Source organism: Labrus mixtus, chromosome 10 (genome assembly GCF_963584025.1).
Source record: "Labrus mixtus chromosome 10, fLabMix1.1, whole genome shotgun sequence".
In the NCBI taxonomy this organism is placed as follows: Eukaryota; Metazoa; Chordata; class Actinopteri; order Labriformes; family Labridae; genus Labrus; species Labrus mixtus.
Window position 1 is genome coordinate 11,793,138 of NC_083621.1, and position 13,466 is coordinate 11,806,603.

The window sequence follows — 13,466 nt, forward strand, 5'->3', positions numbered from 1 at the left end:
TCTTTGATCATTTTAATGGGTCGTTTGGAAGTAAGTATGGGATTCATCTCTATGGTTTTATGGTTCATACATTTTACGAACACAGTTGTGAAATATTGTTTTTTCGTCCTACCCAATAAAAACCAAGTCACTCACAACCAGGGCCCACCCAAACAAGGGTCACAATTCCATGACAGGATTTAAAATAAGGAAAAACAAACTCCAACTCTATTCAAGCATTCTGATTTTTGACTGCTTATTTTGCTGTGTGTAATAAAGTGTAATTTTAACACCGTAGGTTTCTAAAAAATATAAAAATTTAAAAGTTCCTAGAAGAGGGAGAGATTTGCTTTGTTGTCCATGTTTTGAGTTGTTCGTCAGTTTGTGTCTAAGTAAAAAGAGAACAACAAAACCACATAGTTAAATTCCCTACAAATACTTTGCCAATAAAGCCGATTGTGACTCTATAATGATACATCCAAGTATCTACAACAATGCTCAATTCAAGACAAAGTTAAGGACAAAACCAATTTTTATTTTGTAAAATGGTTTAAACAACAATCCAACACTTTTGTAGCTGCAAACAATCTGAAAATAATACAAATCAAATACTTAAAGTATTTAGCAGAGTTGAGTTGAACTTTCTAACCAAGATGAAACATAGATCATTTTTGTGTGGAGCAAATAACTGAATATTAACATTATATACACTTTGCACACCGTTTCCATCTATATTCCCGGTCAATTGCTGCCCACTGTTCTCTCCTAACAGCTTTTTCAGAGCTGAAACCGCCAGCACAGGTGTCCCAATCTATCAATGTTTTTATGAAGGACGCTGTGAATCGGTGCCACATATCTTGCCACATCACCGTCCCGTGAGAAATCCCTGCAGAAAAGGCCCCTCTCTGAGTTGAAGACAAACTTCTGGGGCATTGGCCCATTGCCCCTCACATACTCCCACACAGCCAAGAGGAGCAGCCTCACCTCGAAGGGAGTGATGTGGGGGAAGGCTTCATGGACGTTTGCCAGCACAGGAGGCAGGAGCTGGCCCTCTCCCATGCAGGACACCAGAAGGCAAGAGGCCTGGAGGTGCCATGGGGAGTCTGTGGACAACACCTCGCGGCAAGCCTCCCAGTGGGCCAGCAGAGTGCCCAGGAGGCCTCTGAGCACAGCAGAGCAGTAGCATAGAGCTGGGCGTCCAGCTGCTACCACCTGAAGCAGTGGGAAGAGTACCGGATGGGCCTCAAAACAACGCCGGATGTGGATATCTCTCTCCACTGTGGTGCGGGCGTGCTCTTCTGGGGGCCAGGACAGCTCACCATTAGCAACATCAGGACAAACATTTTCCACCAATGTGACCGCAACAACCTTGGCTGCCTCTGCATTGATGGGCAAAGGTTCATCAGGATCCGATGGTGGCCGTGAGCCATTGATGGAGCCATTGAGTCCTGAGGAGCTGCAACACTGCACAATGACAGACAGAAGAGTCTGGATGTTCTATAGAGGGAAGAAGAAGGTGAAACATTGTGTCAGTCTTTTCTGCTGTTGCACATAAAACACACAATACACATATCTTATTTTATTTTTCCTGCAAAATGTTCAAATGAAGAAGTTATATGTTCAAAATACACCAGAATAAATGAAGAAGTTAAATGTTCAAAATACACCAGAATAAATGAAGAAGTTAAATGTTCAAAATACACCAGAATAAATGAAGAAGTTAAATGTTCAAAATACACCAGAATAAATGAATTAGTGACCTAAAAAAGAAGATCAGATCTATTATATGTGTATAACCTTGACTGCTGTTTTAAACTACAGTTCTCAAATTGTGCAACTCACCTGGATGACCCCCGATGGATCAGGCAACTGTCTGGCAGTGCGGACCTTGAGCCCCTTGCCAATCACCCCAGCATGAAAGACAGACCACACACTGCCAGAAAAGTTGACGGTGGTACCGAAACGACAGTTGATGTCCAGCAGAGAGGCTCCGAGGTCAGGGGACACAGATGGGGCGGTAACAGGGGCACCAGACATGTCAGTGGCCTGCCCTCCAAACAGGTCTGCGTTGCCTTTATGGAGCGCTCCCTCCACCAACTGCTGGAGTATGGCTTTGAGAGTGAGCGGGGAATGCGCTGCCAAACGAGAAAGGAGCTGGACTGAATAGTTCACCGCCTCGCCTGCCTGACCCCCATCTCTCCCCGCGCTCCCGACCTCCCCTGTTCTCCGCAGCGACAGAAAGAAATGACTGACAGAAGCACGGGAGAGCAGGAGTAGTTGTGCTGGGGAGGAGGTGCGAGGGAGTGGGCTACAGGACAGAAGGCGCACAGCAGCATGAGATACAGCTGGGTCACCATGGAGAAGGAGAGGGCCAAAATCATGGAGGTTTACCGAGACAGCTGAACCCACTTGGATGGCCATGGAGGACTGAACACCTGCAGCTGCTCCCCTTCTCTCTTCATCCTGACTCTGGATGGCTGCAGCCAGGTTAAGTAGAAGCTGCCTCAGCTGTTTTGGCCCCAGGGTGTGAGTATGGATCTGGGCTACACAGCGAGCGACGGCAGCAGGAATGAGTCCCACCATGCAAGAGGAGAGTGTGGTGTGGAGCTGCCAGGCCAGAGCTAGCTCCTCTGGGTTGCGGGCCTGGGTGAGTAGCTGGCAGAAAGCCTCGGTGGCCACACTGGGACCCCCATACACCGACAGCAGACAGAGCAGCTGGTGCAGCCAGAGGTGACGCTTCCTCTCTAGCCGAAGGGTCTCAGCGCAGAGCTCACCGATGTGAGACTGCAGTTCCTCCAGGAAGGGGATAACTCTCTTGGGCTGAGGGGAAGCAGAATGATGGGGGTTGACTTCACTTCCATCTGAGCGGTTGAAAACCAGTTTGTGGAGGTGCAAAAGCAGCATCTGGAGGAGGCGATCACAACCTTCTCTGACTCCTTCGTGAGGGGATGGCGTAGGGCCGGAGATGATGACAGAGGCCGGGGTAGCCGTGTCAGCCAGAAAACGGAGGACCCTGGCTCCTCCGGATGGACTCTGGCTAATGAGGTGGACAGCAAGCCCCAGCATGTTATCGAGTTCCTCTCTCGGGAGGCCCTGAAGCAAGGCCTGCAGCTGGAGCAGGACAGGAGGGCGTAGCAGCTCTACAAGTTCTGCAGACAAAGCACCAAAGAGATTGGGGGACATGGCAGCTAGCTGCAGCAGAAATGGTACTGCAGCACGACGGAGTTGGGGTGAACTCTCCCAAGAAGTAGAAGATGTTGTAGGAGATAGAGGGCTTGATGGACTCAGGCTTTCCTGAAACATCCTGAGCAGCTCCTTCCTGATGCTGTCTGAGTGGTGCACTGCAAGGTGTCCAAGGATTCCAACTACTGAGCCAATCTTAGGCACCCTGCTGCCTTTATCTGTTCCCATCACCATTAGCCCCTGGTCTTTAGCACCATGAGAGCAGAAGTCCTTGAGTCCACATGCCAAGACTCGGCTGATGATAGTACCTGGGAAGGCGGAGCCGATGTGAGCCACCACCCAGTCAAAATGAGGAGAGTGCTGAACTGAGGTGTCCAACAGCGCATCCACACAGGCATCAGGGCACCAAGCCAGCATGGCGGCCAAACACTGGGAGTACGCCTCCATGAGGGACCGAGTGGCAGCACATGACATCCAGAGCTGGAGCAGTTCATTGAGGCTGGAGGAGTGGGGGGCCACCCTGCGGCCAGCATGTTTGCTGCTCAACTGACCCAACAAGTCCACAGCCCAGGCGGACACCAGAGGGGCCCAGGCCCGTGGATTGAGACGGATGAACTCTGACAGCACGCCATGAACCTCCTGCAGACAAATGGAAATGATGGTTACCATGTTCTTAACAATTTCAGGACAATTGCAGGTGATTAGATTGGGAACGATCTGGATCTATACTCTAGTCTAGACTAAGGTTGGTCATTTAAACACCGACGATGGGCATATGAAACAACCCTCTGCTGATCTGACAGAGAACCTCAAATGTGTTTCTTCATCTTGATACCAGTAAATCAAACTTTCATCAAATGAACTTCTGGTTTAAAACAAAGTCACTAGGGCCTAAATTAACCACTTCTAAGTCATGGTTATCAATTGTTTAGATTTGGAGAAGTCAAAATAATCTCCTACGGTCAAAGTGAAACGGTTTTGTTTTGTCTTAATATTTTTGACATTTCAGTTAAAAAAGTCTGAAATTATAAAGGGCAAACACCATCATTAAAATTGTATGTAAAAACAAAGTAGTAAATCAGGACTCAATGAAAATAGATGTGATATTAATATCTTTACTAGCTCCAAGATAAGGTGATAGTGTTGTGTCTAATGTGTGTCCTTGTTAAATTTGTACCTGTATGATGTCCTCCAGGTTGGAGCTGACCCCAGAGCTGGCATCACCCTCCGTCTCCAGGTTGTGCAGGAAGGCTGAGACGTGCTCATTGTAAACACCTCTCAGATGCTCCAGCACGGCCCCTCGGCAGGCTGGGACTGAGCGCAGGAGGCGCACAGCACAGCGGGCATGTTCCCTGACACTGAGCTTCCGACCCTGAACCGTGTCAATGCCACTTATGAAGGACTTGATCTCCTGGGACAGTTCCTGAGCACTAGAAGAGGCAGGACATACAGTAATGAACGGATGGACAAAGAAGAACATTTAGCAGAAGCAGACAAAAGGTATAGAAGAAAAAGAATAATTAAAGAGGCGTGTCTGTGTGCGTGAGAGAAGGGAAGCTTTTCTTCAGACTATGTGTAAGAGTCTATTTATTAATCAGAGTTAATCAGAAAGAAAGATGCATTATAATTTTACATTGGTACAATGATTATTTGTTAAGTCTATGAAATGTGAGGAAAAAGTCACAACTTCCCCGAGCTCAGAGAGACATCCTTAAACTTCCAGCTGTGTTCAACCAACAATCCAAAATAAAAATATGTCTCAGCTAATGTCATGTCAGGAGCAAATACTCCAATGGAGACGATAAAACATCAAATTGGCATCACTGTATCAAAAACGACTGTCCAATACCATTATCAAGTATACATTTTTATAGTGTTTTTTGGCTAATAACAGAACTGTGCATTTAGCTAAATCAAATTACAGAATTATGATAACCTAAAGGCCTTTAAATACAATTGCCGGCCTTTCTGTCATATCGTCATGATACGAAACTGTGAAATATCTCACTGTGTGTTCATCAGACTAGATTAGACTTTACTTTGGAGACAGCAGAGATGTGGAACCTTCTTCACCATTTTGACACGTTTAAAAAAAAAACTGTCTGATCAAATTTAAGATCAACAGAGAAAGGCAGTACTACATACCATAAATAATGTCCATTCAATATTGAGTTCACTATTAATCCAAGAAGATGGATTTATGGGGTCAAAGTTGTCAATCACATGAGACATGTAGAAAAAGGTGTGTGTGTGTGTGTGGGGTTATTGATTGATTTAGGTAGATTTTAGAAATGAATGACTCAATACAAGTAAGTGAAGTAATTCTTAGTTCTTCTGAAAGTTTAAAACAAACTTTATATAAACGACATCGGCTGGGTGCTGCTCTATAAGAACAAGCTTATCTTGAATTATTTTTTTTACCTACTGCAATTGCACTTTATAACGACTCCCCTTTAAGTAAGGACAGAAGACATTTAAACTTTTAAACTTTAGCCTGAGCTGCATATATATATATCAAACTGTATTTTGCACCTGTATATTTGCACACTTGACTGCTTTTTTATAATAATTCTTTATTTATCTATCATACTATGCACTGGCAGAGCTAGTATTTTGTACTGTTATCTATGAGTAACAGCTACTTATGCACATGGACCATCCATAACACTTTTTTGTGTGTTTGTATGTATGCTGGCTGCTGGAACACCTACATTTCCCTGCTGGGATGAATAAAGTATATCTTATCTTAATTATTAAATTAGGTTTAGGATGAGAAGTACTCAATGTATCCGTGACGCCGATTATTCATTTAGTCACTTTCAACAACAGAACTGACTCCACAGACACGTGTAGTTACATTACCACATTTATATCCGTACGTGAACTTAAATTCGACTTTAAAACATATAAGTAAGTGGCTTAAGAGTGTGTCACAGGAGCTGCTTCCTCTCCATTAGCACTCACCTCAGGGCAGCCTGCGGTGTGAGAGTGTGTGAGCTCTGCATCGCTTTCAGCGGACTCCCGTCAAACACCACAGACATCGCTTGGTCTTCAAACATTTAAGGGTCACATCAATTCTCCGCTCAGTTTCCTGACGTCGACGCAAGCGATTCTTAGAGGGGTTTTTTTTGTTGTTATTTTCTCTGCCCAGATTCAGAACAAAAATACAAGGAAAGGGCGCTTCAGAGCCGGATGTAAAGACTTCTTCGTGTTTCCAAAAACGCAAACCGTCGAAGACAGCTGACGTCACTGGTGACATCTAGTGGATGAAACTGTATTGATCCCCTAAAGGAGGGATGGGGAGATCCGACCCCTCCCCGTACTGTTCCTATCGGATAGCCCGAAACAGCAAGTCAACACCATCCAGCAGAAATAGAAATAAGTCTATTTAGCGCTGTTCACTTGTCGCCGGTATTAAAGTCTATAGGCTACAAATGAAAAACAAAAGGCTCTACTGGACTGATATGGTCTTTCATGATATCAAGACTTTCTCAGCAAACAGCTATTCAAACTCGACACTTTTGCAAAAATTGATCAGTATCAATGTTTCAAAGTATTTAGGCTCAAATTGTGTATGTGTGTTCTGTTTACTGTGTTGGCTATTTTACACATAATGAAGCCACAAGACAGATAAATACTTTTTACTACTTTGTGATGGAGTGACCTTTTGATTTCCATTGAGGTAGACCACAGAGAGAAACATTGAGGTATTTAATGCATGTATATATATATATTATATATATATATAGATATATATATATATATATATAGATATATATATATAGAAAGAAAGTGCACCACCAAATTTTAAGGAGTCTACAAATCTAAGCAATAAACCTTATGTTCGAAATCTCTCACTGAAAAACATCGCTCACTGTTGTTTTAAATCTATTCATTTACCAGTCATTTCTACGAATATATATAGATATAGATATATACAATAACATAACACATGATATAACAATATCACCATCAAAAAAGCAACAAGAAAGAGAGGACTTTCCCAGGAGAAGTTATCATGGATAAAGTTTGGAAGTCTTGTATACGGTTTTCTGATTATAAGCTACAGGAGTTTTTTTTTTATTTACCTTTTTTTTTTTTGTACCTTTTTCACAATTTAGAATTTATTACTGTAAATATTATTTATCTTATTTTACCTTATCTTATTTTGGTTGTATTGCACCGTGGGACGGAGACAAACGCAATTTCGATTCCACTGTATGTCTGGCATATTTTGAAATTGACAATAAAGTTGACTTTGACTTTGAAAAACAAAAATAATAATTACTTCTTAATGATAATTATTATTTTTGTATTAATAATACAAAAAACCCCTCTATTTATATTTATTTATAGGTTTATATTTGTACTTCTTGTGCTCATCCAGCAGATGGTGCTGTTTGTGTCACGTCAGACAATGCCCATCTGATGTCCGCCCGGGATATCCAAAAAGACAGTGATGAGGCTTTTATCCGACCCAGGCCCATTCCGTGATCCGCAGCGAGGGTTATTGGAGTCAGTCGATGTTAAGCAAGGGAAACCCTGAGACAATAAGTTGGTTTTAAAGCGGGACAGCACACATCTAAATTATTTAATAGAGGTTCTATGTGAATTCTGGAAAGATAGATTTCCTCTGTGTTTTCAATGTTTGGGCTTGTAATGTAGTGAAACAATGTGGGGGAGGGTAATTGGCTCCCTGTGGACACTTGTGGGGCAGACATTCCGTAGATCTGAGAAGTATTGAACTAATGAGCTGATGACTCTCACCTGTGTGGGGAGTTGGGGAGCGTCCGGATTGTTTTGAAGAGAGGCATTGTGTGGAGGACAGGGGGACAAAGACGGACGGAACGGCTGTTGTTCGGGGCTGTGGCACTAAAAACTATAAGGGGATACGTGTGCTGCTGGCCGTGACTTCTGGTGTTGCGGCAGTAAGACAGTTAGATAGGAGAGTTGTTCCTGCGCCAGGAGGGGGGGACTAGAAGCCTCCTTTAGGTAGTGAGTGCCTTTCCCGAGCCCACTAGACTGTTCCGTGTGCAGGTCACGCATCACTGAGGTTGCATGCATCTTGCGACTGTGTGGGCAAGTGAAGTCAATTATCTTATTCATGTTTTTGTTTTGATAGTCTCAACTAAGTTTTGCGTGTAGGCCTATGTCATTAAACCTAATTGTAATATTTGATGCGCTAGTAATACCCGGTCTGGGTCTTAATTGAGGCAGCTTTCTGCCTCCCCCTATGGTTTGAAGTGGTTTTGACCGTTCGTGCATGCATGCATTCACCCTTTCCCGTAATTGTGCTGTGCAATTGATTGCTGTGTATTAGTGTGCAGTGTCTCTTAAGGGTGCGTTTATCCTCACTTGCTGTGTTTTTAGGGTCGTAGGGTGGCTACCATGGCCAGGTTGGGTTTACCTCAGAGGGCCCTATTTAACCGATGGGGCGCCGATTGTAAAGTTGCGCACACTACAAATAACAACAACATTTCTCCACATTTAGCCCTAAAACATAACATTTTATTCACATTTAGAGAAATATTTGTGAACTTCGTCAAATTTACTTTTGTGAACAAAAATGTAAGATAATTTCATTGGCAAACAAATGTTAAATATTATATCTAAATGTTGAATGTTTTATCTAAATGTTGTCCTGATTCTAAATACTTGGCTACGTTTCTAAACATTTAGTTTACATTCTATATATTTAGCTAAGATTTTAAATATTAATAATCAAAGCTAAATATATAGAGTATAAACTAAATGTTTAGAAACGATTTATAAATATTGAGCTTTGATTTCTAAATATTTAGCTAAAACTCTAAATATTGAGCTAAGATTTCTAAATATTTAGCAACGATTTCTAAATATTTAGCTAATATGCAAATTCACTCTACCGCCCACCGGAAGCACCAAAATAAAAGTTCGAGGAAGCGATCCAACCATCGGGATTGGCGGGATTTAGAAAATGTCGAACGAATTAGCGGAAGATGTGGAAGATCCTGTGGCCGACACCGAAGAAGTAGTGCTTTGAAAACCCTGAATTGCGGCCAAAACGGCACTTCCAATATTCTCCGCTAATTCGTCCGACATTTTAAAAATCCCGCAATTTCAAATTGGATCGCTTCCTCGAACTTTATTTTGGTGCTTCCGGTGGGCGGTAGAGTGAGTTTGCATATTAGCTAAATATTTAGAAATCTTGGCTAAATATTTAGAAATCGTTGCTAAATATATAGGATCAAAGCTAAATATTTGGAATGTAAACTAAATGTTTAGAAATGTAGCTAAATATTTAGAATCAGGACATGTATTTTTAACATTTTATATTTAACATTTAGATATAATATTTAACATTTATATTTGCCAATGAAATTATCTTGCATTTTTATTCACAAAAGTAAATATGACAAAGTTCACAAATATTTCTCTAAATGTGAATAAAAAGTGATTTTTTTTTTTTTGTAAGGGCTAAATGTGGAGAAATGTTGTTGTTATTTGTAGTGTGCGCAACTTTACAATCGGCGCCCCATATTAACCCAGGGGGTTTAGCCATTGTTTAAATTAAATAATATTGTTAATAAAGTCTATATTTCTATAACTAAAAGTGTGGTGTGAATTCCTCTGACACCGGATTAACAAAGGTGGTGGCAGTTTACAATCTAACCCTCTAAACTATTACAGTAGCATAGTTTGTCTTTTTAGGTTAGGATTCAAAATACTGTCATGATTTGCTAGTTGGCTATTCATAGTAGTTTAACTAGCTTCTGAAATATTTAACTCAAATAATAATATTGGAATTACATTACAAATATAGCAGGGCATAGTTATTTGTATTTACATGTATTTTCTTGTCTATCCATTAATTTAAGTATTTATAAACCTTAAAACTCCTGTCCCAGATTAGACAATCCACAAATTCTGAAAACATTTGGCACAGGAAACTAACATATGTGCCATTTTACCCATGAGCACAATATCATAGAGTTTCTAATGATTTTATGAGGAGACTTCTTGGGGATTTCATAATGACATTGTTTCTTGATATTATGTGTATCTTAATATGTGACACAAGTCGAACTTTTAAAAATGTCACACATTACCCTTATCCACCTTACAATTTTGCTTACCATGAAAACATAATTTGATGATCCTATAATTTTAATATTTAAATGTAGTTTTAATGCACTTGTAACACTATCTCTACAAGGGACAGTCCGGACCAGGTCCTAATTGTTGGAGAGGTTGAATTCTTGCGTAAATTATCGGGGTCCAATCACATCTCTTCAATCAATTTTCTATTAAGTAAATACAACTATTTAGCGAACAAATTAATTCGAGCAAATGTGTTAGTTAAATATTGTATTGTGACGTTATTGTTATGTAAGGAACTCACGACGCATGGTACACTTTTGGACTCGGGCTTTTATTCTGAAGGTCTTCTGCCAACAGGAGCAACAATCAGCTGATCTCTCACAGCTGAGCTTTCGTGGCGTCTCTGAAAAACGAAGTGTGGACACGTTAACACGTAAGATGACAGACTGTCTAACGCTTTTTGTTACTAGACTTTAATTTCAATCTACGGTCGGTTTTACGACGCTACCTTTTATGGCAACATGTAACATGCGCTTTAACAGGAATTTAGGATGACGTAAACCCTTACCAGTTCAAGCTAATCCATGGGCTGCCTTGGTGTTTCGCTTTCGGATTGTTTTGTCCGCTGTAATTTAAAACTTACGGAAAATAACAACAGCAACAATTTTTTACATTTGATATCCTAACCAACAGAATCAAGAGCAAACATGCAACACTAAACAAAGATACAATGTCAACAAAGTATCCTGTTTTTTTTCCTTCCTGTAACTTTTACTCTTGTATACAAAAATTTGGTGATAACATTTTTCTGTTTTTTTCATGCAGGTGCTGAACGTCATCTTGAGACATCTTGAGTGAAACCTGTGTTTGCTTTAGAGATAAAAGAAGCTGACATGGCCCCCACACTGGTAAGGGAAAGATAAGATAATTAGTAGCCTACATAGTGTTGTTGTTTTTTATATTATGTAGACATTTAACAACCCTGATAGAATGTGTACAAGGTACATTTATAAAGCATGTACCGGTAATTTAAAGGTTTATCTCTTTTAATAACCATTATGTCCAGTATAGCCTGGTTTAGTTGTTGCTAAACCGATTCTGTTGTGAGCCATTTCTATGTTTTTGATTTTTTTTGGGCGGCTGTAGCTCAGTTGGTAGAGTTGTTGCCTCTCAACCGGAAGGTTGAGGGTTCAATCCCCAGCTGAGCAACATGTCCGATGTGTCTATGGGTAAGACACTTAACCCTGCATTGCTCCCGCTGCTTCAGTGGCGGTGTATGAATGGATTAGTGTTGTACTTACTCTCTGATGTACGTCACTTTGGATAAAAGCGTCTAAGTGAATTGTAACATTTTTTTTTTTCCTTTATCCAAGTACGACAACAAACCAGAGATCGGTGACTTGATTGAGATCTTCCGTGGGTCGTATCAGCACTGGGCTGTGTATGTTGGCGATGGGTTTGTTGTTCACCTGGCACCCTCCGGTAAGTCCCCCTTACTGTACACATAACTGTCAGCACTGCTTCTTTAATGTAGACTAATCTTCATGACAGCTGAAATGTTTTGGTTTAAAAGATTTAGGTTTCAAAAACAACTAAAAAAAATATATACCTGTATTATTTTAACTGTTTTATTTCATAACTTTTTTCTTTTTAGGTGAGGGCCCTAATGCAGGTGCCAGCAGCATGATGTCTGTTCTAACGGAGAATGCGATGGTGAAGAAAGAGGAGCTGTGGGCTGTGGTGGGAACCAACCGGTGGAACATCAACAACAGCCTCGATGATAAGTACAAACCTCGCCCTGTTCACGTCATTGTGAGGGAGGCCTCGGCCCTTGTGGGCGCTGAACTGCCGTACTGCGTCTTCAGGGGAAACTGTGAGCACTTTGCAAATGAACTGCGGTACGGAAAGGCCGAGTCCCGGCAGGTATGTGCACCCAATGTTTACATGTGAGACTGTTGTTTTTTGTTTGAGGGGCTGCAGCTGCTATGATCAGAACAGAATTGGATATAGTGCGTGGAGACAGTCACTACCACACAACAGTTATTTATCACGATGGAGATGATTCTGCCTTTAACTTAAGAAAGAAAAAAGAACATAGAGTCATAGCACTGAATTATATCAGCAAGCAATCAGTTTCTTTGCAACAATTCAAAATTAAGATGAGTTATCCAGCTGTCCCTTCTCTAATAATATATCCCTCCATTATCTCTACTGCTTGTCCTGTTTGGGGTCAATGGGGGCTGGAGCTGATCCGAGCTGTTACTGGGTGAGAGGTGTGGCACACCCAGGACTTTTTGCCAGCCTACTTTATAATAGAAAATGGAATCTTGGGTATAAATGTACTGATATGTGATTTTCAGATTTGTGTTCTCCACACTTTCTTAAAGTTGTATGTTTCCCTCTATAGGTTCGTAAAGCAGGTGAAACAGCCATGATTGCAGGCGTGACTGCAGCTGCTATTTTTGGCTTCGTTGCTCTGGCTGGAGTTTTCTTTGGAGGCAGCAAAGAAGAAGAAAAGAAGAACAAGCAGTGATTCAAGTCCCACATGCCTAATGAGAGGCTTTATTAAAAGACCACCAGCAGAGCCTAACTGATACTTATGTCTGAAAAAGAAAACATCTTTATTTGAGCAAGCATCTTTAATTTTGTGAGGAATTTGGGTGTCTTGCATCAACAACTTAGCCTAAACCACCTTCTGTCCTTCTTTCTTTCTTCGCCTTGAATAATATTTCAGACTTGTTGGTTTAGGATTAATGTACAGTATTTTTCAAACACACTTCTAAACACAGCACAACAAAAGGTACTGGTATTTCCACTCATTTAGGTGCCAAGGTAAAGTAGGTTTAAATATTTAAATAACAATATTTGGGGGGTTTGAACATGACATGATATCTTTTGGATTGTAGAACATTTGAGGGTCACACGCCTCAGCGCTTTTATATTTACTAATGAAATAGTTTGTTGCTTGAAACTAATTGAAATGAGATGAAATGACACATCAGAAGTACTACATATTATTTATTGCACACTTGTGAACTGAGTCATAATTTATTTTCATTGATGTCATCTGCATTGTTGTTATGAAATGTAAAGTTGACAGTGTAATTGCAATTTATAAAAATGTAGTCTCTCTGACTTTTAATTGTTTTTCAATAAAGACGTATTAATTATGAGCCTGGATAGTTGTCTTTTTTGGGAAAGTGTCCCCTCACTCAGGGTTTTAG

General features: G+C 41.0%; 2 protein-coding genes across 2 annotated transcripts; one reads left to right on the top strand and one right to left on the bottom strand.

Annotated features, from left to right (window-relative positions):
* Nucleotides 1-493: 493 nt before the first annotated feature.
* ints5 (integrator complex subunit 5) lies at nt 494-6,321 on the bottom strand. The gene is made up of 4 exons (XM_061048265.1): nt 6,127-6,321; nt 4,340-4,592; nt 1,822-3,801; nt 494-1,476 (listed from the first exon to the last, which is right to left on the bottom strand). Exons 1-4 carry the CDS (start codon nt 6,219-6,221, stop codon nt 757-759), a joined length of 3,048 nt encoding a protein of 1,015 aa, XP_060904248.1. The 5' UTR covers nt 6,222-6,321; the 3' UTR covers nt 494-756.
* Nucleotides 6,322-10,572: 4,251 nt separating this feature from the next.
* On the top strand, nt 10,573-13,415 carry LOC132982036 (phospholipase A and acyltransferase 3-like). The gene is made up of 5 exons (XM_061048266.1): nt 10,573-10,675; nt 11,068-11,150; nt 11,616-11,724; nt 11,897-12,165; nt 12,650-13,415. The coding sequence occupies exons 2-5, from the start codon at nt 11,136-11,138 to the stop codon at nt 12,773-12,775; spliced, it is 519 nt and encodes a 172-aa protein (XP_060904249.1). The 5' UTR covers nt 10,573-10,675; nt 11,068-11,135; the 3' UTR covers nt 12,776-13,415.
* Nucleotides 13,416-13,466: the final 51 nt, after the last annotated feature.